At 43.5% G+C, this 25967-nt stretch overlaps 2 protein-coding genes and 1 non-coding gene across 4 annotated transcripts in view; 1 reads left to right on the top strand and 2 right to left on the bottom strand.

The window, feature by feature from the left end:
- Positions 1–617, top strand: part of NME7 (NME/NM23 family member 7) — a 247373-nt gene extending 246756 nt beyond the window's left edge. For both annotated transcript variants that reach the window (XM_019976176.2, XM_070768118.1), the window contains exon 12: positions 329–617. In XM_019976176.2, the coding sequence (XP_019831735.1) occupies positions 329–361 (33 nt within the window). In that variant the 3' untranslated portion in view covers positions 362–617. The remainder of the gene's footprint in view (positions 1–328) is intronic.
- Positions 426–25967, bottom strand: ATP1B1 (ATPase Na+/K+ transporting subunit beta 1). Its single transcript, XM_019976177.2, has 6 exons — positions 25724–25967; positions 21237–21365; positions 8347–8502; positions 6433–6617; positions 2981–3061; positions 426–1850 (listed from the first exon to the last, which is right to left on the bottom strand). The coding sequence occupies exons 1-6, from the start codon at positions 25818–25820 to the stop codon at positions 1587–1589; spliced, it is 912 nt and encodes a 303-aa protein (XP_019831736.1). The 5' UTR covers positions 25821–25967; the 3' UTR covers positions 426–1586.
- LOC139176606 (small nucleolar RNA SNORA66) lies at positions 11911–12042 on the bottom strand. The gene has a single exon (XR_011561060.1). It is a non-coding gene; the product is annotated as a small nucleolar RNA SNORA66 (small nucleolar RNA).

The following is a 25967-nucleotide window of genomic DNA, read 5'->3' as shown; positions in this document are numbered from 1 at the left end:
TCTGTCCATTTTTTGATTGCTAGTGTCACTTTTTTTTTGAACTGAAGCAATAACAACCTTGACTTTTTTTGAACAGCAGTATCTTGTGAAGCACTAGCAGGAACCAAAATTTCATGTTTTCTAAACTAAGTATCAATGCAAAATATTTCTAAACTTGAACTTTAAAACTTCATTGAGTCTCTGCCACCAGTTAACCTGGTTGTCTCACAGGAAAGGGTGTGCACCTTGATGTCCAATGTCCAGAGTCCTGACCCAGCTCTTGGCTTCTGTTGGATGGAAAAGGCCAAACTTCCATAGGAACTAATGAAATCACATTTTTGTCTTTCAGGTTCAGTATTTCTTCAAGATCTTGGATAACTAGCAGTGTAGAAAGTAAAGCAGTCACAGGTTGGGGCATTTAGACAAGAGTGAATCACGCACATGAGGAATGTGTTCATTCTTTTATTGTCCGTTGTTTTAACCTGACTGAATACAAGATCAACAAGAGCACTGTACTCCTGGCAATTATGACATATGTTAGAACATGGATTTTGCACTGTAGACAACAGTCAACATCAGTCTATGGGGTACTGCATTGCTTTTTATAAAGTCCAAAATAAAGATTTATTTTCAAACAAGTGACTTTGGTTTATTTCATACATTACACTTTTTCTTGCAGAAAAAAATAAAATTGTACAACTGCATAAATATAAAATTCTTCCACCATGAAAATGGTTAAAACATTCATAAAGACACAGCACCAGCATGTGATGCCTCCAGAGAAAGGAAAAAAGGAAAGTGAAAGAAAATGTACAAAGCAAATTAATCGGCCCTATCACTAGCCAAAGTGATGGGCGCTCCAGATCTCACCCACAGTTTCAGAACGGACCGGAGGACGGGGAGAGGGAAGTCAGGACGGCATTCAGTACAAAGCACAACACAACCCATCACCTCTGTGTGTTTCCATAGTGTCACTTAAAATTTAAAGGGCAGTTCCCCCATGACAGCCCACCCCACCCCCCCCACCCAGACCCAGGAAAAAAAAAAGAAGACCTAACACCACAGGAAAAGACTATGGAGTGTGTTAAAAATGCTCATCGATGGGCCGTTACATCTGAAAGAGCCAAACCCAAAGAGGAAAAAAAAAAAGTACCATGCCAGTTTTATTCCCATTGAATATTTACACCTTGGACAGCAAACCTTGCTCACATAGAGTAGAAAACGGATACGATAAAACATGGCTTGAAAAATGACCAGAGTGTGCACCTAGAGTACTGTACACTAAATGAAATACACAAGGCAGCAATACTTAGGGGCAGAAACACTGCTTACTACAGGTCAGTCATGGAATCATAATTTACAGTAAAAATGGGCACGTCCCAAGGCTCAATTTTTATTTTTTTCGTCATTTACAGTAGAATAAATATTTTGTTGCTATTGCTACACTTTAAATTTACATTCTAACCTATTAAATGCAGAAAGCTAGTGTAAAGCGTATAGATTAAGTGTAGGTCCCATACGTATGACAGTTTGTTCAAGACTAGTAGGTTTTTGTATCTTTTTTTAAACTTTTTTAAATGGCTAGTGGGAAAGATGTGTGCTTGTGATCAGCTCTTAACTTCAATTTTTACATCAAAGCGTCCCTGAAAACGGTCTTTCTCACTGTACCCAATGTTCTCACCATACGCCTTACACTCTATGCGGATTTCAGTGTCCATGGTGAGGTTGGTGAACTGCACAGCCAGGAGAGGCTGCAGGTACTTGGGCTGCAGAAGCTTGCCGTAGTAGGGATAATACTGCAGAGGGAAACCAGGGTAGCCGCCCAGTCCAAAGTACTCTATGCTTCCAACTTTCTCCTTATCTTCGTCTCGCTAAAAAACCAGAGAGGGAATGAGATTTTAATGGCTCACATCCTGGGAATCACTATTTGTACTCACACACAAATGAGACTGTCAGTCCCACAAAGCTGTCTGCTAGAACACCATCAGTCATCCTCTAAGATGCCAGCTCAAACTCCTCCGGGAGGAGGGGAACATTAACCACTGGAGGATGTGCCACACCTAACATATACTATATTTGACACATATGCAGCCTAATCCATAGCAGCCTTGAGAAATGGTCCTCGAAGGAGACTGTGCTCACTGTACAAACGGGAAGCTGCAGCAGAGGCCAATTAAGCATTTCTTCAAGCTAACACAACCTTCCAGAAATAGAGCCAACACTGAAAGTCAGAAACTCTTCAGTATGGGTCCAGTGGATATTCTCAATGACATTATCTCTCAAAGTTTAACTATGTGCCTTGCATTTTCTTGTGTCCATTTCCTTTCTTGGTGCCAAGATAAAATTGGACCTTTTGGAGATTCCTTTTATTCTACTTAAAGGAAATACACATTGATGGTTACCTTCATATTTTTATTTTTTTTAAAAAAAAAACAAGAAACAACTTTTCAGTGTAAAATTGTCAGTTGGAAAAAAAATGTTGACCTCAAGTTTTTAACACAACATATAGGCTACAGAAACATTTGTATGGGCTAATTCACCTCTCAGATCTTTAAACCAGTATCCCAAATGATTAAATTTGTTTCTTGTTCCAGTGGAGAAACTGACAGTTTTATTCTTGTTACATCTTATGGTTTTGTTAAGTTTTACCCAGCGTTGACTTCCCTGGTGGCTCAGACGGTAAAGCGTCTGTCTACAATGCGGGAGACCCGGGTTCAATCCCTGGGTTGGGAAGATCCCCTGGAGAAGGAAATGGCAAGCCACTCTAGGACCACTGCCTGGAAAATCCCACGGACAGAGGAGCCTGGTAGGCTACAGTCCATGGGGTCGCAAAAAGTCGGACACGACTGAGCGACTTCACTTTCACCTACAACTCAGTTGGCTGAGACTAATTCCTGGAAGCAGTGTTTCTTATTTCCAAGTTAAAATTTTACCTCTAATTTAAAACCATCTCATTTATTCTCCCCTCTCCCCCACCTACCCTCAGTAACTCAGATCTTACCTTGCCAGTGCACTGAACAGGCAGGACATACGGATTATACTTCATCACTGGGTAAGTCTCCAAGGACTCATTCTTGGGAGGCTAAAAATAAAACCCATGTTGGTCAGTAAGTCTGTAAATAATTTTTTTTATTTCTGAAAAAGAAAACTAAAACTTGTAGCCCAAACAAGTACACTTTTGTCAGCTGAAATAATAACCAAACACTTGAGGACAGCAGAATGAATGACTGCCCTAACCAATCTAGGAAAGGTCATTAAATTTCTTGAAAATAAATGCTCAACTTTTGTTCTAAATGGAACTTCTAATGGTAACCCATTATGTGCTCTATTCAAGAACACTGAAAAATAAGAGCCAACTCAGAAATAATCCTCTTTTCTCATTTGCTAAGATTAAAATTAGATGGAAAGGTGGGTTGACATTTCTGTTTTTATAAAACTGGGCTTTCCTCCCGAGCCATGAATAAATAATGCCATCCTTCTCCTTTAAGCATGCCTTCTTCAAGTAAGCTTTCCTTTTTTAAATCTCCAGTAGAGGCACTGTCATTTAAGTCCCAATTTTGTTAGGAAATTCCAGCATATAAAACAGATAAAGGTGGCGCTGCCCTAAAGTCTCGTAAAGGGGAGAATCCACCGAAGGGACCCACAGTACACTTTGAAAGTTACGGCTGAAGTGAAATACCCAGGGCCTGCCCTCCTACATCCCTGGCTCAAATCCACCTCATAAGACGAGTGAGGAACATCTACTCCCTGGAACACAGCCACTTGCCTACTCACATCAGCAGAGCACGAGTCTTGACATGAGACGTAAACAGTCTAATCAGAGTTAGATAAAAGGGACAATTTTCTGTATCAGTAAGGGCCTTTTGGTACTATTGTTTTGGAATACAAAAAGATGATCATCTAGATTTAACTCTCTTGGAACTTTCTGCCAGCAATAGACTTATCTTTAAAATATGTCGAGAAAATGTTTACTAACAAAGTAGGTACTGGACTCTGTCTTTAGGGAGGAGGAATCAGGTACATGAAGTAAGACGTGGAGTCCCACAATCTCTATGATTGCAACAACAAAAGAGTTTGGGATTTGGGATGGGGTGCTAGTCAGAAAGTGGTGATGGGTAACCAAGGGGAGTCCAAAGCAGGGGGGCTTGTGGGGGAGACTGAAAAGTAAGAGTAGCTGAATTCATAACTTTAACAGAATATAAATATGTGGAGAGATGTGAATCATAACAGACTAGAAGTACTGCCTCTGTAGGGGACAAATATCATTCAGCATCTATAAAGAGAAAATACCAAAATTACCAGAAAGATTCCAAGAGCAAAGATCACGATTAGTCCTTGGGACACACTGCACCAATTCCTTTCACTGCTGAGTAGCTGGTTTATCTTGGTGAAGAGCTTCCTAGCAATATGAACATCAACTCTGTGTGTTGTAACGGCTCTCACCCTTTTTCTTCCATTATATCCTAGTCCAGACTTCCCTGGGGCTCAATCAGTAAAAAAAATCTACCTGCAATGCAGGAGACCTGAGTTTGATCCCTGGGTCAGGAAGATCCCCTGGAGAAGGAAATGGCAACCCAGTCCAGTATTCTTGCCTGGGAAATCCCACAGAGGAGCCTGGCAGGCTACAGTCCATGGGGTCGCAGAGAGTTGGTCATGGCTGAGTGACTAAACCACCACCATCCTAGTCTAAGTGAAAAGAAGATTTAAAATTCTGTTGAGCGATACATACATTTCTGTGGGCAATCCATCAAATCAGCCAGCCATCTACCCACTCATCTATTTTTTCCTCCTGTGGCAGTGAGGGAGTTTTGTTACATCCTTCGGTTATGGTAATAAAACTTTTCATCTCTACATTGACTTTTAAAAAATATTATTCATGGGTAACATTGTGGGGAAAAAAATAGCATGTAACAGAAAGTTGATGAACAAAAGAGCCAGATTCCAGAAGGAAGTAAGTTTGTTCATATAACTCTGTATACTGCAGTCAATTCCTATCAGAACCAAAACTACCCTTTTAATGGTGATATTCATATGCGCAAATGCAAGAAACCTTATGGAAGAATGCATGCTTAAGAGAAAAGGATGGCATTTTTAAATTCATGATCTGGGGGAGAGAATAAACTTAGCAATTGTATAAAAGCAGAGGTAACACCAATACAATTTTTCCTTCTAAAGAATTACTATCATCGCACTAAATAGAGGCAACTTGCCATTTTTTGGTGATCTCCAGGAATACTTACCTTTTAGGGGTTGCAATAATGGCAAAAACCAATGGCATTGTTATAAAAGTTCAACCTAGTATTCAACTAATTTTGCAATGAAATCTTTGTTCAATAAGAACAAAGTTTATTTCTGATGATCAGATCATTTTTTTCAAATTACCAGATACTTTTTTTAATATAAATTTATTTATTTTAATTGGAGGCTAATTACTTTACAATATTGTATTGGTTTTGCCATACATCAACATGAACCCACCATGGGTGTACATGTGTTCCCCATCTTGAACCCCCTTCCCACTTCCCTCCCTGTACCATCCCTCTGGGTCATCCCAGTACACCAGCCCCAAGCATCCTGTATCCTGCATCAAACCTGGACTGGTGATTCATTTCATATATGATATTATACATGTTTGAATGCCATTCTCCCAAAACATCCCACCTTCTCCCTCTCCCACAGAGTCCAAAAGAGTGTTCTATACATCTGTGTCTCTTTCGCTGTCTCGCATACAGGGTTATCGTTACCATCTTTCTAAATTCCATATATATGTGTTAGTATACTGTATTGGTGTTTTTCTTTCTGGCTTACTTCACTCTGTATAATAGGCTCCAGTTTCATCCACCTCATTAGAATTGATTCAAATGTATTCTTTCTAATGGCTGAGTAATACTCCATTGTGTATATGTACCACAGCTTTCTTATCCATTCGTCTGCTGATGGACATCTAGGTTGCTTCCATGTCATGGCTATTATAAACAGTGCTGTGATGAACATTGGGGTACACGTGTCTCTTTCAATTCTGGTTTCCTTGGTGTGTATGCCCAGCAGCGGGAAATATATACTGTATACTGTGGCCCCTAGAGTACCAAAATCAGAGTCTGACTGTACAGGCAGGTAGGTTTTAAACTTAAGAGATACCTGTTTCTCTTTTTACTTTTAAAGAATTTATACAATTACATTATAGAAATGCAGAACAGGGCCACCGGACTGATGTCAGAATTTGACTCTGCCACATAGGACTTCTCTAACTTTAGGAAATAAGATTAATGACCTAACTCTAAGAATTTCAAGATGGCTACAGAGGTTTTCAATGTTACTCTACTGATGGGGCTTTAAAACTGTCACTGAGGACCCTTTAAAAGCTCATTATAGTCTCTTCTTCTCATACCAATTAAGAACTACATTTAAGTGTGAATGACTCATTGAAATTCTGTGATTTAAAATATTACTTGCCTTAGGTTTGAAGCCCAGAACTCGGTTGAGCTTTATAATGACACATGGTTTGCCATCTTTGTAGCCGTAAGTTTCATCATTTATTCCAGAGCAATTTCCCAGCCATTCAAGCTTGAACCTGCAGACTTTTCGCTCTCCTTGTTCGTTGTTCAATTCTCCTCGATCTTTGAGTTCGCTGGGCACGTCTGAAAATGCAAATGCCATTTGCACATTGTATTGACAATTCCCTGAGCGTTACTGATATAGGACAGGGCTCTCTTCCTGTCACAATGACTGATTCTCAGACAGGGCTATCCTGCACTTACTGTATCGCCTGAATTAAGGAAAGATTCCCAGCAAGCCATCTCTCATCTCTCCACTGACCTTAAAAAGGTCTTTTTACCAAAAGCACCAGCCAGTACCTGACCTCACACCAAAACATCATAGTACTCAATAGAGCTTGATGAGCACGCACATGATGTCTGCTCTCTAGCAATATTTCTCTTCCTTTAAATAATGGATGACTCTGCTGTTTAGAAGACTGAAAGGAAACTGGATCTCTCTTCATGAGTAGCATTGTTTGCACAGGTCAGCATCAGCTCAGCTCAATAATGGGGATGTTATAATTAGAACACAAATTAAAAGGACTGCCAGTAATTTTCAGAACTAGAAGTTTCTTGACTGGGATTTCTTAGAGCTATGCTGCTAATGAACACGCTAAACAGTAAAAAGTGAACAGGAAAGAATTGTTTTTCCTTTTCAACCACCATTCAGGGTTTGAAAAAAATTTTTTTGAGTTTTTGCCTTTTAACACAGTTCTTATAAGCATTTGTTTGATGGGGAAAATTTATAGCTGTGTATTTTAAATTGAAAGCCTTAGGAAAAAATAAATGAAAATAAAATTCAAAGTTAAAGCATTCTGCAGGAAATTGATGCAAATACCATAAACTATGTATGTGTATGTATTTTTAAGTCCACAAATTAACTATTTTCCCTTCCAATAATAAAGTACCTCAGTTCAGTCCATCTCCTGAAAAGTGATTCACTCTATCATATAGGCCATTTAATTATTACAAAGTAAGATGAAAATCTCATTTAAATTCAAATGAGAAAAATTTCATGAAGATGTTTCTTTTAAATTACTAAATCCTTTCAAAATAACTTAAAATGACAATTTACCCCATATTACACAACCATCTGCCATATAAAGAACTGGAGTTGAATGGAATTAGAAAAACTGATTATCACCAAGTAACTCACAGAAGCATCTTATTTGTGATAGGTATGATAACAAAACTAGGAAATTCATACTCCAGGGAGCAAGGGGGAGGATGTGTTTGTGTCAATGGCTTAATGAAACTAAGAGCTATTCTTTACGTTCATCAGTCATTCCCTTATCCAGATGCTTAGCTGCCCAAGATGTATTTCATTATCCATCCTGGCCAGGGTTTCTAAAATATACCCTGACCATAAACCCTCTTCCATCAGTTCAGTGTGGTTATAGCTGATCACACCAAAGGGTCATTTGGGTGAGAGAAGGTCCTGTGAACTCTTCTGTAGGGGCCAGGGGATTGGGGGGAGGGAGCGGGGCAGAAATCTGGAAATATAAGCAATTGTGTTTCTCAAAACCAATGTATGTAGGAGGATCAGAATTGTAGTATGGTCTTTGAGTCTGATCAGTGAACAGAGATGCCTGACAGTGTTCAAAACGCACCTTTCAAGTAGGGGTTAAAGTACCATTTGCAGCTATACAGTTTCACTGTATCCAAGCCTAACCCATAAGTCTTTCTGCTTTAAAAAACAAAACAGTTCCTCTCAATATAGTCAGAGTTAATCTTTTAAATACTTTAGGAGGATCTTTCAATCATTAAATACCAAATAGAAACAGGAGATCAGAATTAACCAATCACAATAATCCAAAACATGTCTACTTACTGCCACAATCTTCGAAAATCATATCATCCTTCTGGGCTGAATCTCTGTACTTCTTCAGGAAATTATCTATGTTATCCACATATGTCATATAGCTCTTGGGATCGTTAGGACGAAAGGCAATTTCAGTCTTTTGGATCTGAGGAATCTGTGTTAATCCTAGACCAGGTAGAAAGTTAGAAAAACAGAGAAAATCATGAGTGGGAAGGCAATCAACCATGATACTGCAGACTCTCCACGTGTAAAACATACTTTGCTAATGCATTCTGGCTAAAAAGAAACCATGAGTCCACCAAGATATGCAGAAGCAGACTCTTCACATGTAAAACATATTTTGCTAATGCCTTCTAGCTAAAAAGAAAGGCTTTTGAGACTTCCCCAGTGGGTCCAGTGGTTAAGACTCCACCTTCCAATGCAGGGGCTGTAGGTTCAATTCTGCAGTGTGCAGCCAAAAATTTAAAAAACTGGGTTAAATTCTCTCTTGTGTGAAATCCTTTCTCTGGCATTTAGGTTAAGTACATAAGTACCAATGATTGTGTCTTAAGATCAGATATCATATAAGTTCCCCAGCAACATTTCATGATAGACATACCTCTGTTTTATGAATGAAACACTTCTTGCACAGAAAGCTTAAGTACCTGGCCCACAGTCACAGAGGAAGTGGTGGAACCAGAATTCCAACCCAGGCATACTGTACTCTAAAGCCTGTTCTCTTTCCAGTCTTCCTCTGTGCCCAAGTTAAAAAAAAAAAAATGCATTGCAAGCCAGTATCTCATGCAGATGATTCTTCCTTCCCTAACTGCACATAAGACTGAGCACAGAGGTCTTCCTCCATATTCCTTTTAATCAATGAACTTATGACCACTGAAAACTGCAGACTTAAGACTACTCAACAGAGACATATGAATCTTTTAACCTAAACTGGAGGAATACGGAATTTATGTGCTTCTCCAGCTTTCCATTCCAAACATTCTGAGCAAGTGCCAGACAGGGTAAAAACCAAAGTATGTATACCTTGGATTTCCACTCTTTAACAGACTTCTTAGATTCTTTAACTTCTAAAAGCCTCTGCCATTGACATGACTTCCTAGATAAACATTTGAGCAGAGCTACACAGCACTGTCTCAGACAGCGACTGGACAGTCAGTCACAACAGCATTCTATTCTAGGGCTGCAGATAAAATATAAAATGCACAGTTACACTTTAATTGCAGATAAACCATGAATAATGTTTTACACAAGTATGTCTTATGTAAAACTGGGGACATACATAAAAAATTATTCATGGTTTACCTGAAGTTCACATTTAACTGGGCAGCCTGTATTTTTATTTGTTAATCTAGCAACCCTATATGAATCCCCAGTCCCAGACTTGCCCTCTTGGTGTTGAGCACAGAAGGAGCCTCATCATCACAGTCTTTCAGGGTAACCTCCATTGCTCTCACTTCGAGGCTTATTAAATGTGCAGCCTTCCCAGCTCTGCTGGGGACCTGCCAACTCCCCATCTCTAAGGGTGCAACGTGGGAATCTCTGCTTACCAAGCTTGAAGAGATCCTTAAGCACTCTTGGTTTGAGAACTACTGCTGTAGAGGATGAGAACCTGGGTGTGGCAGTCCTGACTCAATGACCTCATTAAAGCAGAAGTGATGACCAGAGGGTAGTAACCATTTGGTGGTTTAGTCACTAAGTCGTGTCTGACTCTTGCAACCCAATGGACTATAGTCTGCCAGGTTCCTCTGTCCATGGGATTCTCTGGAGTGGACTGACACTTCCTTTTCCAGGGGATCTTCCCGACCCAGGAATCGAACCATGTTCTCCTGCATCTCTCTGCAGGCAGATTCGTTACCAACTGAGCTACAAGGGAAGCCCATTTAGCAGCACCATTTGTGAGGCTTCAGACCAGGTTTCAGTAGGGTCTGGGCTAAATGACCCGTTATTTTTCCTCATCGTTAACGATGGCTTTGCGCTTCAAAAGTAATTAAATAATGAGGCTGGGGAGAGCTCAGGGCTGAATGGGTAAGTTCTTCTGTGCCTGCAGTTACCTAGAGGCATGGAAATGATGAAGACGGAACGTGAGGGTCTGCAGCCAGGCAGAGAGGGTGCCCGAGACAAGCTACGAGTGACATCTCAGAAAGGAAAATGAAGAACCTGAAGAATTTCTGGGGGTAGGGGGAGTGTCAATGGTGATAAAAATGAGTCTAAAAGGGAAGAAGCAGGAAAAGACTCTTCCATTAAAAACAAAGGTTACTACAATTAAAACATTTTTTTATGATGTTCACAAACCATAGAAAATCATATGACTTAGGCAATTTAAATATACTCTAAAAAATGTTTTTCTGTTGACACATTATTAACTTAGAAAATGGGCATTGTGATTATTTATTGTACAAAAAAAGGCCACATGATAAAGACGATAGAGACCTACATGCAAATATACACAAACAAACAGACTGCCACTGGGACTGCCTGCCTGAGCTAGAGCAGTTGGCAGGGCACCTCCTGCTGAAATACAGAAAGTCTAGGAGGGAGGGTCGTTGCTGGTTTGCATTGTAAACAAGACATCTAAGTCAAGGTGACTTCCCTGGACCTGGGGAAGAGCAGAGGCAGGCCCAGAGCTAGAGGTTTCACAGAACTCGGGGGGAGGGGACGTTCTCCTAATCCTGGAGTCAGGAGGGAACAGAAGAGCCTCAGGGACATTCACTGGTCTCCGGGGTCGGGTGGGGGGGCCACTGAGAAAGGCAGCGCACAGGGCGAGCAGAGCTCAGGCAAAAGCCCCTGAAGGTGTCAGGTACTCCGTGTGCCTGCACGGGGGTGGGCAGAAACAGACTAACATACGTGCACAGGGTTCAACAGTGTTTCCAGGCTTGGGCAAGAGAGAGGCGGGAGAGCAGTGGACAGACGAGAGAGAGACCAACCGTCAGAAGCCGAGGAAGGAAGGAGGTGGGGAAGAACCGGCTGGCTGACTGCAAGGACATCAGCGTGGTGAGTCAGTCAAGGCAGTCGAGGTCTCTCTGCAGAGCGGTGACACAGCAAAACACAAAACACTAACAACGTCCGTGAGCCGGTGTGAGATTTGGGGCATCTCACCCAACAGTTCGAAAGGTCACGTTGAGAGCAAACATGGTGGCATCTGAATGGGAGGGTCACCCGGTCAGCGTTCCCTCTGGCCCAGCTTCAGCTCTCCTCCCCAGCAGTCTGCCTTGCACTTTCCGGCTGCTTCTGCATCTCTCTTCCCTGGCTATGCTACCTCCCAGGTGGTATGTGTGTACGAGTACAAGTGATGTACTTCTCCGGTTCTCCCAGAGAAGAAAGGAGAGCAAGAAGAGGAGGTGGGGTTCTGCAGAGAGCTGTCCTTTCCCTCTCAATGCCGAGTGCAGGGTCCCCACTATTAAACAGACCAGGTGACACGTGTGAGACCCCAAAGCATTAGCTCCTTTCACTCAGTGCTCTGCCTCTTTACTACCAAAAGGGCACGGCTAGTGAGTTCTTCAGCAGCCTGAGAGCTCTGGTGAAAACCAAATTCATGCCTATCCAGAGACTTGTACCAGACCCCGGTTTTTTTTTTAATAATGTACTGGGCAGAGTAGACCACCTTGATAGCATCCAAGGCGAATCCATTTCTATCACCACAATTACTTTAGCAAACCTGGTTCCCCTCACTCCTACAACATCGTGCAGAGCTAGTGATCGAGTCTGCACACCAGCAATTCTTATCAGAAACACTGCCGTTAGTCATCTGATTAATGAAAATACAGATATTATTATTACATGCACAATGGCACCACTGGCTCAGAAACGAGTTATACACCACGGGTCTTGTATCTACCAAGTTCCAAGAGCCCAAATCCTTCAGAGAGCTTGGCTTATGATCAAGCCTGTATGTTACCATATGAGAGTCATGTAGATCAAATACACTTGGAGAATCTCTGTGTTCTGCACGGAGAAACATCACTGATGAAACCAAGGATGTAAGAGGTGAAGTGGACAGGTAAGCTTTGGGTCTTGCCATCCTTTGAGTTGCCCAGCTGGATAAGACCTTGGGCCAAAGTTGGCAGATGGAGCCCAGGAACGACAGACCAACCCCCGGGGAGTGCAGCCACGTCTCGCTCTCTTCTATAGGTGAAACTTCCCCTCTGGAGTCTGCACAATCGTAGAAGGTATAACTAATATAAGCCTTAGTGACTATCCTTTTAAGATACTCAACTTCTGATCGAAATGTTCCTTCCAGAAAAGCATGAACCATTTGGGTTGAGGTCATGCAATCAGTTTCTCTCTCTAAACCCTAACCTATGGGAGCACACACATACATAATACACAAATATCCAGGAGGCCATCCCAGAGTCAAGTGTGGCTCTCGCCTCCTTGGTGTGTTCTTCAGCTCCCCTTCCTCATATTTCTGGAAGGCCCCTCACTCTCTCACCTACCACCTTTGCCTCTTCTCTTTTCTTTGTCTAGAATCTGCTAACCTGAAAATTTCTCTTCCTGGAAGCTATCAGAGAGCAATCCCCTGGACTGTTCTGTTCTGAATAATCTTAATTAGGAGAGTTCTCTGATGAGATTTTCTCTAAACCATTAGGAAAATTCCTAATAATTTCTCTAAAGCAATTAGATACTCAAAAGAAGAAGATGAAGGACCCTTGACCTGGTATCTAAATCCTTTAAACCATTTATATTATCAGACTAATTTTCCATTAGTCTGGGATAAAAAGGGATAGAACTGGATTTGGCAACTTCTTTATTTTCTTGGGGCTTCCTGGTGGCTCAGATGGTAAAGAATCTGCCTGCAATGAGGGAGACCTGGGTTCGATCCCTGGGTCAGGAATATCCCCTGGAGAAGGAAACAGCTACCCACTCCAGGATTCTGGTCTGGAGAATTCCATGGACAGAGGAGCCTGGTGGGCTACAATTGATAGGATCGCAAAGAGTCATCTTGAGTCCATAAGCAAATTTCTCAACCATGACCCTCTCCAAGGACTCCACAAATCCCTTCAGCTGTCCCTCTCCACAATGCTCACTCCTTACAATTGTTAGTTATAGCTCTGGATAAGGACAAGCTTTGTTTGCAGTAGTAACTCTCCGAGGCCAAAGACAGCAGAACACCCAATCACTGACTTGCAGTTTCAAATTATATTCTAGGAAACAGACCTAACCTTCTGCTTCTCCAGTCTTCTGAACTTGAACCTACATGAACCACACTAAGCTCTGGACAGCTTAGCCCTCAACTAATCATTTGCTGTAAATTACAGACTACTATCAAATAGAGTCACCTGAAAGGACTGAAATGAGAATCTGGATATGTGAAGCTTTAATATTTGGTTTTTAATTAGTATGTCAACTTCACATAAGATTTGAAGTTTAATTAAAAAAAAAAAAACTTTTGGCTTTACACTTGACTTTGAATTACATTGACCTCTTGGTTCCCCATTTGAATTACATTGACCTCTTCTTGGTTCCCCATTTCTTGAGAAACAAATAAGGAAAACACATCACCATGAACTTTAGTAGGGTTCACAGCAGGAGGGGTCAGGGGAAAGTAAAAGAGGAAGGGAAAGGAAAGAGAAAAGAAAGACTGTTTATTAAGAAAAGTATTTTGCTTCTAATTAGGTTTATAATGTAGCAAGCTTATAATTTCTCCATCTACTTACGAGTTTGAAGTATTTAAACTAGAATGCATTCATTTTAACCTTGCAAAGTTACTCAAAGGGAATTCCAAAGTACAGCTGCTTGTGCCTGTCATTTATTACAACCAATAAATTACTAGGCCAAATACCCTAAATAGGAATCACTTTTCACAGAAACCTCCAGAAGACAAAAACGTGCTTATAAAGGTAGCCTTGCACATACTACATACATACTAGTCTCCTGAACATTCCAAGTAGAAAAGTAATTTTCCATTCAAAGAAAAAACTGGGAACGTGGTTTTATACACATAGTCATACAAATCTAGGTACACATAAATACACACATACATGGGCTTCCCTGGTGGCTCAGTGGTAAAAAACCTGCCTGCCAAGGCAGGATAGGCAGGAGATGCGGGTTTGATCCCTGAGTCAGGAAGACCCCCTGGAGGAGGAAATGGCCACCCACTCCAGTATTCTTGCCTGGAACAATCCACGGATAGAGGAGCATGGCGGAGTACAGTGCATGGAGTCACAAAGAGCTGGACACTACTGAGTGCACACACACACATGCACGTGCGCACACACACACACACACTCACACGTATTCCCCCTTCAAATGCCACTAGGTTACTTATGGGTTTTGATTGTTGCTTTCAATTTTTATGTTACCTATGCAGGATTAATATCAATTTACCTTACAAAAATACAATGAGGGCACAGGAGAAAAGGTGCCACTGTACTTTCTGGAAACCAGTCGCCTAAACCTCACCTTCTGCCTCTGATTCGCTTTCGACTGTGGCCTGCGATCAGCTGAAGTCAACCCCCTGCCTCTGGGCAGGTTCTCGTCTCCACCCTCCCCAACCCGCAAGAATCTCAAGAAGCTGCTCTCTTTGAAAAGTCTTAGAAAGATGGGTAGCTGGACTCTCTCTACAGCCTATTTGGGTGTTCAGTAACCCTCACTGTATGGAAATCTTTTCTCCTAAGTTAAATGGCATGCACATTGGTTGAAGGCTCTTCTCCATTTATGGAATTACCCTATATCATCAGATTTTTTTCCTATAGTTGTATAATCATCTTCAGGTGAGCAGAGAGAACTACTGATATTTAATTCAACGGCTCTATCTTAGACTATCTTAGGCTCTATCTTAGTGTTGGAGAAGACTCTTGAGAGTCCCTTGGACTGCAAGGAGATCCAACCAGTCCATTCTGAAAGAGATCAGCCCTGGAATTTCTTTGGAAGGAGTGATGCTAAAGCTGAAACTCCAGTACTTTGGCCACCTCATGTGAAGAGTTGACTCATTGGAAAAGACTCTGATGCTGGGAGGGATTGGGGGCAGGAGGAGAAGGGGACGACAGAGGATGAGATGGCTGGATGGCATCACTGACTCAATGGACATGAGTCTCAGTGAACTCCGGGAGTTGGTGATGGACAGGGAGGCCTGGCGAGCTGCAATTTATGGAGTCGCAAAGAGTCAGACATGACTGAGCGACTGATCTGATCTGATCTTAGACACACATGGAATTTCACAGGGACATAGCTTTAATATCTTGTATAGCTCATTATTATGCTTGTTCTCAGTAAAATAAATAATAATCAGTTTTATAATGGAAAACTATAAATAATCAAATCTACCATATTAATGATGCTTTTTTTAATCCAAGGCCAAACTGATGAACAAGCACACACAGTATTTTGATTTTAGATACAAAATTTGCTAAGTGACCAATATCCTAAAATAAGACGCCGCATTGCACAGGATATCTGATGATGTCTACTCATGCATGTTATGTGGGGAAAGATACTTTGCTGGCTGGAAGCCACTAGGCAATACCCTCCCATTTCCCCTTCGTCTTCCCAGCTTCTCTCATCTTGTCTGTCAGATGAGCCATGAGGTCTGGAGATTACTAGAATGGGAGCAAAGAACAAGCACAGATAGCAAGTGCAACCCATCGTATTTCACCATAGACAGGGAGGTAGAAATGCAGGCTGAAGGTTGATGTCGTTTCCACCACCACCTTCCCCAAAAGAGAGTGGCAGAAAAGCCCGACATGAAGCTTCAGATTCATCTCCCCACTCCCATCTCCACCTCTGCGTGAAATTTGTTACCTGGTTCTATTCACCAGAGGTCTTTGCTCTGCTCAGTCATCTAAAATGAGCATATGAAGTAAGACACATTTTTTTCTGTGACTCCAAGAATGGTTTTAAGTTAATCAGTAGGCTTCCTGTGCACCTGAGCTGACATGATTAATCATACCTTTATCTTTAGACTAGAAGAAAAAGCACCCTGGGTGGGTGAATTGTGAAGGCGTAAGAGCCAGGCTCACTGACGAAGGGACCCTGGAGTTTGCTGTCCTCAACCCTTTACCAAACTACAAGTCTGGGTAGGTGCCCCTGGAAACCTTAGCGCCACCAATACCAACTCATCCATAGCCTCAGACTCCGGGAGCAGGCTGGCAGAACCCATGGGGGGAAGGGAGGAGAGGCAGGTGGGGGAACTGAGTGCCAGGTGGGGCTGGAGGGCATCAGCTGTTTATCATATAAGCTCACAGATCAACAGAATCTAACGGAATGGCAGAAAAACACCTTGCTGGCACTCTGAAGTAACAATTCCCCCAAAGTATAAGGAAGCCAGATATGTCCAATTCCCCCTTTTGAAATTTAAGTGAAAGAGACTAAATACAGTGTGATAATAGTTTGGAAAGAAAAAAAAAGGGAATTCTGAGACTGACGTAATGACTTCTCAAGAAATCACTGGCATTACAGTGAGACTGGAATTCCAATGCCTTGACAAGATGTTTCCCAATCAAGGTCAAGTGGAGCCTGCTGGTGGTGGCAGTGTGGTCTGCTGGTCTCTGCCCACCCTGTTCCCCTGCCTCAATGCTGGCTACCATCTCACTGAAAATATGAGCCCTTTAAAATGAATTCTTCCTATCCTGTACTTCCCTCGTGGCTCAGATGGTAAAGCGTCTGCCTACAATGCAGGAGACCTGGGATCGATCCCTGGGTTGGGAAGATCTCCTGGAGAAGGAAATGGAAACCCACTCCAGTATTCTTGCCTGGAAAATCCCATGGATGGAGGAGCCTGGTGGGCTACAATCCATGGGGGTCGCAAAGAGTCGGACACGACTGAGTGACTTCACTTAAATCACTTCCTACACTGAGCCATCTTTACATCAAAACAAAACAAAAACCTGCCCATAACTTAAGAGGAAGAGCACACATCCACACCTGCTCACCAGGAAGCAAGGCGGCTGGGGATCTCCCAGACCCCCTGACTAACACACGGTGACCTTCGTTTCGTGCCCCTGTGGCTCTGTGCGTGCAGGGCGGGGTGGACGAGGGATGGACGAGGGATGGAAGGGGAGACTTCTCCCTCACACCACTGGCCAGGCAGCAAAAAGCGCAGGGTCAAACCAGGGGCAGGCACAGTGAGTGTGCATGTGCATGTGGGCACGTGGGTGTGCCTGCTGCTCTCTCCTGCACGCTGACAACTGCGTCTCTCTCCAGACCCAACACCCTTAACCTGTGAGAAGAGATGCCACTGACCACTGCTGAGGATCTTCTTAAGAGGGTCCCCCAGGGAGGAAAGCTTGGCAGGGGTGAACCCAAAAGTGGGGGTATTTTAGAGGGAGAGGGTAGGACCACCACGATGCCACTTAAATGTACTTAACCATTTTTCTTAAACATGTTTCCTAACCCAGATTCTCCCACTCTCCATGGAAAGCTAAGACCCTATTGTTGTTGCTTAGGTGTTAAGTCCTACCCGACTCTTTGTGACCTCATGGACTCCATCAGGCTTCTCTGTCCGTGGGATTTCCCAGGCAGGAATACTGGAGTGGGTTGCCATTCCCTTCTCCAGGGGATCTTCCTGACCAATGAAAATCTAAGTGTACAAAACATCCATGTTATATTATCCAAAGGCTGGAAATACTAAATTCAATATCCAAAAAGAAGACACTCTGCTTCCAGTGAAATGACAGGGCTATACAAAATAGAGGTACCTGTTAACAGCTACCATTTACCTAGTGCCATGAGGTTTGTGACTCTAAAGTACTATTCACTTTATGTATATGTAGTATCTTTTTTAATCCTTAATCCCTATTTTATAGATAAGAAAACTGAGGCTTAGTGAGGTTAAGTACTGTGTGGAATGGTGGGATTGTGTCCAGTTCCACAGCCTCTGCTTATCCTTTTCAGGTCCGTTTTATTGGGAACTTATGTGTCATGGCTTGCGACCTCAGGAACTGTTCTCACGTTTAGGTTACGCAACATGCAACTGCCAACAGGTAACCATTTTTTGACCCACCAAAATAGCAAATTAATATGTTTCAACATAAAATCTCAGCAGCCCTTGCCTTCCAGGCTGAGTAGGCACTTCTGTTTCAATATCACACAGCAACACGACTTTGTAAGGAATATTATAACCACCTATGGCCACAACTGGTCAGGGCAAGAAACTGTACGTTATCTATTTTTTTCTACATTTTTCTTCTGTTTAAAGATTTATTCCTTGCCCTGAGACTTTTGTGTTTAGCCCCGCAGCTTGTCCAGTATTATAGACAAACAGACGCAAATGTTCTGTACAATTGCCGCTGCTTAATTTGGCCACATTCACACATGTTATTTAGAAGAGATCTGATGACAAGGTATTCCAGTGTGAAACGGGCAGTCAAACCTCAGTCTGGTCAGGTTTGTCTTCATGACTCAAGTTCAGTTAATAATAGCATTAATAAGTCTTTACATCTTTAAATAACAGACCACCTCTTTCACACTCACTAAGTTCATTTGACTTAAATATACATTTTCCCCCCTTTAACGGTCATGAAAACAGAGGCTTAAATATATTAATTTGAAGTCAAAAATTTTGCCAGTGTTTCTATACAGTCCATCAGTCTGTGGCCTGAGAAATAGTTATTGCCTACCAAAAATATAAATTCTTAAGATGTGTTAAAGAGAGCCCGGGAGGGTCCTTCAGAGCACTCAGGGAGAGTCCACAGGCTGTGCTTCTCGATTCTCAGCAGCGAGTGTCCTGCCGACCCGGCCACCTCGCTCAAAGGCCACTATCACTTTCAAATGAATGTTATGTCCCTTGAAAAGCTGAGGTTTGTAAAAGGAAGCTTGGCCTAGCCTCTACTGGCAAGATGATGGGTGAGGAAAAGGAGAGACAGCGAAACGGCAAAGAACTTGGGGGGGTGTGGAAGGGGGTGGGATGGAGGGCTGAGGAGGACTCTTCCTGTGACTCAGACCGAAGGACAGGAATGCATATTTCCAAGATGAGCCACCGGCATTCCTCTGGAGAAGCGACTGTTTGTCAGGTCAGTCCAACTGCTGTGAGGACACTAAATATAGGTACTCAGAACACGTCTTTTAGGAAGGGGCTGGAAGGAAGGGGAGGGAGGGAAATGCAAGGTCATTTGTAAGCCCTTACTTCAAAGGGCTGGCTCTTTGACTTTTTTCTTTTTGAAAGTGAAACTTCCCTTTCTGAAGAGACCATGAAGAATACTTTTAATTTTATTATGGATTGACTCCACAAAGGTTAAATACTCAAGGGCCAGTTTTTAAACTGGAAATTTTTTTTAGGAAATTAAAGAAAATGCTTGACTTTGTTGTCACCTTGAGTATAAGAACTGTTAGAAAATGGCATCATGATTGAAAATTAGCTTTTAAATGGCAAAAAAAAAAAAGGAAGTCTACAAAGATTTAGAATTATGACTGCTAATGCTACCATAAAAGCTGAAGCAGACATGAATGTTAAAAGACACACCATGCTTGACTGTCACAAAAGCCAGTGTCCAACATGTTTACTTAAGATCCTACATTTCTCTGTACAAACCAGAATTCTCACCTCAACCTTTCCACAGACCCACCTCTTTGAGGAAACAGTTGTCATAAACTGTGAATTATTTAGCAGGTTTAAGTCATTTTATATACTTACATGTTCTCTTTTTGTCATTTCCCAAATCCCCTAGATCTAAATTTATCTGTAAATATTTAGGATTTTTCTGACAGTAGAGGACTATTTGACTTGGGGCTAACAAGGAGTGTTTTCCAGCTCCATATTCTGAAGACTTTCTTCTGAGAGTCCTTCTCAGGCCCAAGGAGGAGGTGGACATGACAAGCTTGTGACTGGCAGCCACACTTGATCAAGGCCGCTCAGTCCCATGAAGACAGCCTCGAAACTGTCACCTCAATACAGCTGTTAGTAAACCGTTGCCCGGGGAAAGTGGAGACGGGACACGTCACCGCCACCCCTGGTGGCAGCCTCAAGGTCACTGACCATGTGAGAACCTGGAAGTTATGCAACATTTCCTCTCTCGAGGCCTCCTGACAATGACTTTTAGACCAGCCAGACAGTACAATCACTAACAGAATAATCGAGTGTGCTGGCTCTGCGGTCTCGTCCTTGTGTCAGTGTCAGGCAAAAGGGCCGTGGGACTCCCCGGGGTTTAGTGACCGCCGAGGATACACATGCCTACAGGGCAGGTCACTCTACAGTGACTGCATTCACGTCACAGCAGGGCTCTCATGTGGCAGCCTGCACTTCTCCATGATAAGCTCTTTGTGGCCCCAAGTTTTCAGAGCTAAAGGAGACAGCTACTTAACCTGCAAAGGGGGCCCAGAAAGCCAGTAAATAAGATGCCTACTAAACAAACAGACATAAATAGAGGAGTGAAGAGAGTGTGCCTTGTTGAAGGTCAAGCTGCCCGTCAAGAACAGGTGAAAGAATGGACTCCTGAAGTCAGGACTCCCCTCCCTGGGAGTTGGTGGCCATTTCAGGGCGTCTCATCATCCCTAAAAATAAATTAACCTTTAAAAACGAGAGCCAAAGTGGTTTTTTAAAGGATTTATCTGAGTCATAGTCCCCTCAAGCAAGTGAAAAATGTGTGTGAGCTGGAAAGGCCCCATAACAAGCCCACTAACCAACCCCTCGGGTGTGAGGGACAATGAGAGCAAGGCTCCGGTCAGAGTCACAGAGCAGGTGAGCACCAGACTGGATAAAGGACCAGGGCTCTTTTCCCTCCCAGCAGAGCTGGGAAAGATGTCTGCAACCTCAGCAGCATTGCCTGCAATGCAGGTAGGAGAGCTGGCTGCAAGAGACACAGTCCCCATTTTTTCTTCCCAAGCTGGCTTTGCAACCACGTGTCAGACAAATGTTCAGAAGAATGTGCTCAGAAAATACAACTATTGTTGGCAGAAGTGTTATATCAGTTGCGAAAGTGACCCTTCTTTTACTTCCAGAAGAAAACTGAACATATTTACATTCATTTTACCTGGTGGGGCCACTCGGTCCTGATATGTGGGCTTAAATTCACTGATGGTGAGCAGCATCACTTGGATGGTTCCGATGAAGATGCCCGCCAGGCAGCCATAAAAAATTACGTAGAATAGAAGGATCTTAACTGCAAGGAGAACAGACAGAAATAAAAAAGGCTATGAAGCAGTCCTGTGCTCAGAATGCAGGGCGAACCTTGCCGGAGATGACTGGATTTCCTTCCTGGCTTCCCCTCTAAGCTGTGTCTTCAGAGTCTCCTTTCCCAATCTTGATCAAGAGTCTGCACCTCACTCCCAGACTCCCAGACTGTGGGGCAAAAACAGGGGGACAGGGAGCCCTCCATTATAATGTATCTGTGTTGCAGGATGGTTAAGGGTAGGATGAATATTCAACGAGAACTAATATTCTTTAGGAAATACTTTTATTCTCTAAATTTAAAAAAAGAACAGTCATGAAGATCATCAATAAAACCTAGAGCTGTGTTTGTGTGCTTATGCAATGCCTTTCAAATATGACAATATACTCCCTTAGAGAACGATGTTTCCTTTGCTTGCTTATCCCTTGACATTCCAACACTACAATCCAGGCCCTGATGCTTCTCCAAACATTCGAATGCCCGTGAGTTTTTATGCTGAGAAAGAGTGATGAATGCTGAGCAAGCTGGTGAAGCTCTCTTGACCAAGTACACCCTCTTTCCTTTCGGGGCACCAAACAAGGGGGGACAAAAGAAAAAAGAAGGAACTGCTATGGTAAAATGGCAAGTAGAAATTTTTATTTCATCTTCTGACTGGACTCAGATTAAGGACTGATAAAACTGACTTCTCTTCTTCCCATAGTTCACAGGATAACAGAATGGAAGCTGAAATAGCTGCAAAAGCCAAAATAAAAAAAACACCAAAAACCAAAAACAAAAATCCAAAAAACAAACCTTGAAGCCCATGGACTGGAATGAAGGTATCAGTTACCAGTTTACAGGGATTATCTCCCAGATTAGCCGCATAGTAACAGGCTGTACTAGGCATCGCCGGGCAGCCCTGTGCCAGCCAAACACTCAGTGTGAAGGCAGCAGTGGGAACGGGGTTATCAACTCTGAAACATGACTGCACAAAGGGGCCTTAAGTTACTTCTCAAAACGCTCAGATTCCTGCAGTAAAAGCTGGGGTCCTTGGGAAAAAGAAATAGAACAAAAGTATTATTGAAGTGTGTGTGTATGTGTGTGAAGGAGGTCAGGAGGGAGTGGGTTCACTGTGGCTAGAATTAGCCAGGTTTGCCTTCTGTGTATACTTCAAAGCTCAACTTTTCTATCAGCGATAAATAGTTCAGGGGAAATGATACTCTACAGTTGTTAAAACAAGCAAAATCCACATAAAACCATACGAAAAATGCTTCACCATAATCCTTTTTCTCCTCCATTTAAAAAAAAAAAAAAGGAAAAGAAGGAAATGGGCAAAGACCCACGCCAAGATAAGAAGAAATGAAAAGACTGTACAATCCAGAACTACAGCTGCCCAGCTCAATCCATGCCTCCCCGCAGGACAAGAGTTAAGTGCTGCATTCTGTATCCAGGCAGCAGTAGGCAAATGGCAAGGCTGTGACGTCAAGAGATCTGGAAAAATTTTCCAGTGAACGCTCCTAAGAGGTGCAGGAGCTGGTGTAACATGGTCAGCGCGGTTCTCTGCTGCCCCCACCCTAGGCGCTTATAGCCTAACCACGGAAACGTTTAACACTCATTTCTGGGGCTCCAGATACCCGATTCTAATGACAGGAGGAGGTACAGAATTGAGGCTACGATTTGATTTAAAATACAAGTATGACTGGGGGAAAACAACTCATTTTGCAAGCACACTGATTCAATTTCAGGAGATACAGCCTCCCCTATCTGCCCAACACTGTACCCTCCGGGAATTGAGGGGTTCTCCACTTTTGTGCTGAGGTGTTACTGAGCACAGTCTCCACCGTCGGTGCTGTGAGGTCACTTGCTTCCAGTGGGCAAGGCAGGTGTGGTGGGGCGTAGGCACTGGTGCCAACATGCTGGCTCGAAAAGAAAAACCAGGTATATTGTACCAACCTGACAGGGTGGCGCAGAGGGTACACTTTAGACACTTTTTTTTCCTTTTGAAAAAATAGTTCTTCCTTTAAAAAAAACATATAAGTAATATAGAATAATTCCAATTAAAAAAAAAAAGAGTACCCTTCAAAAGGTCATATGCAGAAGGGAAAATGGCATCTGGGCCCAGCGGTCAACATATACACCTACCAACGCCTGTATTAACTTAACAAAAAGGTAGACAGCACTGGGCGATTTGCGTGCTGCGCTCTCTCCAGCAGGTGACAGGCAAGGCTCTTGCGTCCATCTTGGTGAAAATCTACCTACAAGCAGAACTGAACCAAGGGCAACCTGCCCTGGTCTCAAGGGCATCCATGTTGGGCCCAGGACTGGAAAGGTGGCATTTTCTCCACAGGAAGACACGGCTGCTGCCGCCTTCTCTGTCTATGAGAGACGCTGTCATTTCTTATATGGCCAGAAAGGAGTAGACATACTACTGCAAAAGAAAAACTGGATTTCTTAGCCCAGCACCTCATCTGCACCTTGGAAAATGGAAGGAAAGATGAACCATAAGCATCAGTACTCACGTCTGCATTCATGAATCAGTGTATCGACACCGCTGTAGGTAGTATCAAGACACAAACACCAACACACACACGCTTTCTCTCTCTCTCATATGGAGGTCCTGTCAGTTTACAGAACAAGTCGCTCCATACTGCCTTACCCTCTAAAACAAATATTATTCTGGAATTGGAATGAGGAAAGAAAGATGTTTTATGAGAGGGGAAAACTCTAGAGGGCCAATTTTACAATATGCCTAGAATCCATGCAGTCCCTAGCCCCTGCCGAAGCTGTGGTCAGATCATCATGGTAGGAACCTCCAGTGAATCTGGGAGAAGGGGGCCCATCCTGCAGCGCACCCCTCAGACCTCACTCAAGTTACCAAGAGTCGCTGGGAGATGGCCCAGGCTGGGAGCTGTTCATTCCACAAACACCCTGAATTCTACAGGCCTTCCCTTCCACGTTAAGGAAACACAGACAGCTATCATTCTGCATGAGAAACTATGGCAGTAACCCCACTGAAGAATACAGTCTTCCCAAAATAAAATATAAAATACAAGCTGTAAGCCATCGCCTTAAAGACGTGCATTCAACATGCTCAGGATACCTATGCTGGTATGGGATAAGATTTCACCTTGACTAACCTTGAAGTGTGATGCATTATTAACCCTTTACTTTTCAATCAAGAGAGACCCATTACAGGCTGCTTTTTTTTTCCCCTCTACAAGAATCGTACGTTCCAGGTTCTTCCATTTCAAAATGTCAGCCAAGCGCTATTTCCCTGACTCATTCTCCTGCCGATGCTCACAGAGCCTTCCAATCAGAAGAATCACATCAGCACCTACCCAGGGCTCCCTCAGTGGTTGCAGTGGCCGGGCTAGTGGTGTTGGTGATGGTGATGATGATATTAGAGAAGGAGGGGGCAGTGATGCAGGAGGGGGGAGTTCCCTCCCTCCTTCCTTCTCTCTTCCGCAGTCACGACTCATATTCAGATTTGCCTACAACTCTGCCCTTCAAAATGACCTTACCAAAAAAAAAAAAAAAAAAGTCACCCTTCCCGTGTAGAGAGGCAGAAGACAAGTAAGGTATCTAATTTGCAACGGAAAAAAAAAAAAAAAAAAATCTATCCAGCCAAGCAACAGGCTACTCAAAATCTTGTAAGATGACCTGTTTCTGCCTTTATGCTATTTATTTCTTACACCCAGGCACCGATTCTGCCTCTCTCTGTAGACCCTGAAAACAAACCGACTTTGCCATGTTTGCGGGCCAAGGCTCAGAAACGGAGTCCTGACACAGAGCTTCCAGGGCTGTTTCTGGGCTGTGATGACTCCAGGGTAGGTCATCGGTGGCGAGATTCTAGGTCTCGCTACGAAATACTGCAGTGTATGGATTCTGTCACCGCCGCCCCCCACCCCCGCCTTCTGAAGTACATATTTAGACTAGAAGATAGGTGCTATAATACACAAACTCTCCTGCATTCGATCCGATTTCCTTCCTGCGGTTCTCTCAGAGCCTCAAATTTCATTTTTAAGGACTTGGGACACGACTGTAAGGGAGAGACAGATCAACTCTCCCACCGCCGGACCGTTCCCCGGACGGAAGGGCTCCAGTGATGCTCAGATAGTCTACAACTGACCGAGACCGCCACAATCCACATAACGCTCTACCTGGCGAGCTCCCATCCCCGCCCGCGCCTATCCCGGGGACTCTGCATTCCGCACAGGGATGACAAGCCCGGGCCAGCGCTCACCACCCGAGCCCGCTGCGCCCTCGCCAGCGCGGAGAGCGCCGAGCGGTCCGCAGAGCCTGCGCGGGGGATGCGCCTACCCGGAAACACAAGGCGCTAGGGGGGCAAGAGCTGCGGACCCCGTACTTACACCAGCTGCCACCGGTCCTGCCCAAAAACTCCTTCTTCTCCGAGTTCCAGATAAATTTCTTCCAGCTGCCCTCCTCCTTGGCTTTTCCGCGGGCCATGGTGGCGGGTCAGCAGCTGCCGCAGGGACTGAAGATGGGTGACTGCGGCGTGCGCCCTCGCGTCCTCCCGGGGTGCCGCTCGGTGTTCCCGGCCTGGCTCTCCGCTGGCTGCACCCGCCGCTGGCGCTGCGGCTCTCTGAGTGCCAG

Source organism: Bos indicus, chromosome 16 (genome assembly GCF_029378745.1).
Source record: "Bos indicus isolate NIAB-ARS_2022 breed Sahiwal x Tharparkar chromosome 16, NIAB-ARS_B.indTharparkar_mat_pri_1.0, whole genome shotgun sequence".
In the NCBI taxonomy this organism is placed as follows: Eukaryota; Metazoa; Chordata; class Mammalia; order Artiodactyla; family Bovidae; genus Bos; species Bos indicus.
The sequence above is the reverse complement of the archived record's forward strand: the minus strand, read 5'-3'. Positions and strand labels throughout refer to the sequence as shown.

Bases quoted from the DNA above. Each gene is read 5' to 3' on its own strand.
- ATP1B1 (XM_019976177.2), bottom strand. From the start codon at position 25,820: ATGGCCCGCGGAAAAGCCAAGGAGGAGGGCAGCTGGAAGAAATTTATC. The intron at 21,366-25,723 runs GTAAGTACGGGG...TTCTCCTTGCAG, and splicing joins CAGGACCGGTGGCAGCTGGT to TTAAGATCCTTCTATTCTAC. The intron at 6,618-8,346 runs GTAAGTAGACAT...TTGCATTTTCAG, and splicing joins GATTTTCGAAGATTGTGGCA to ACGTGCCCAGCGAACTCAAA.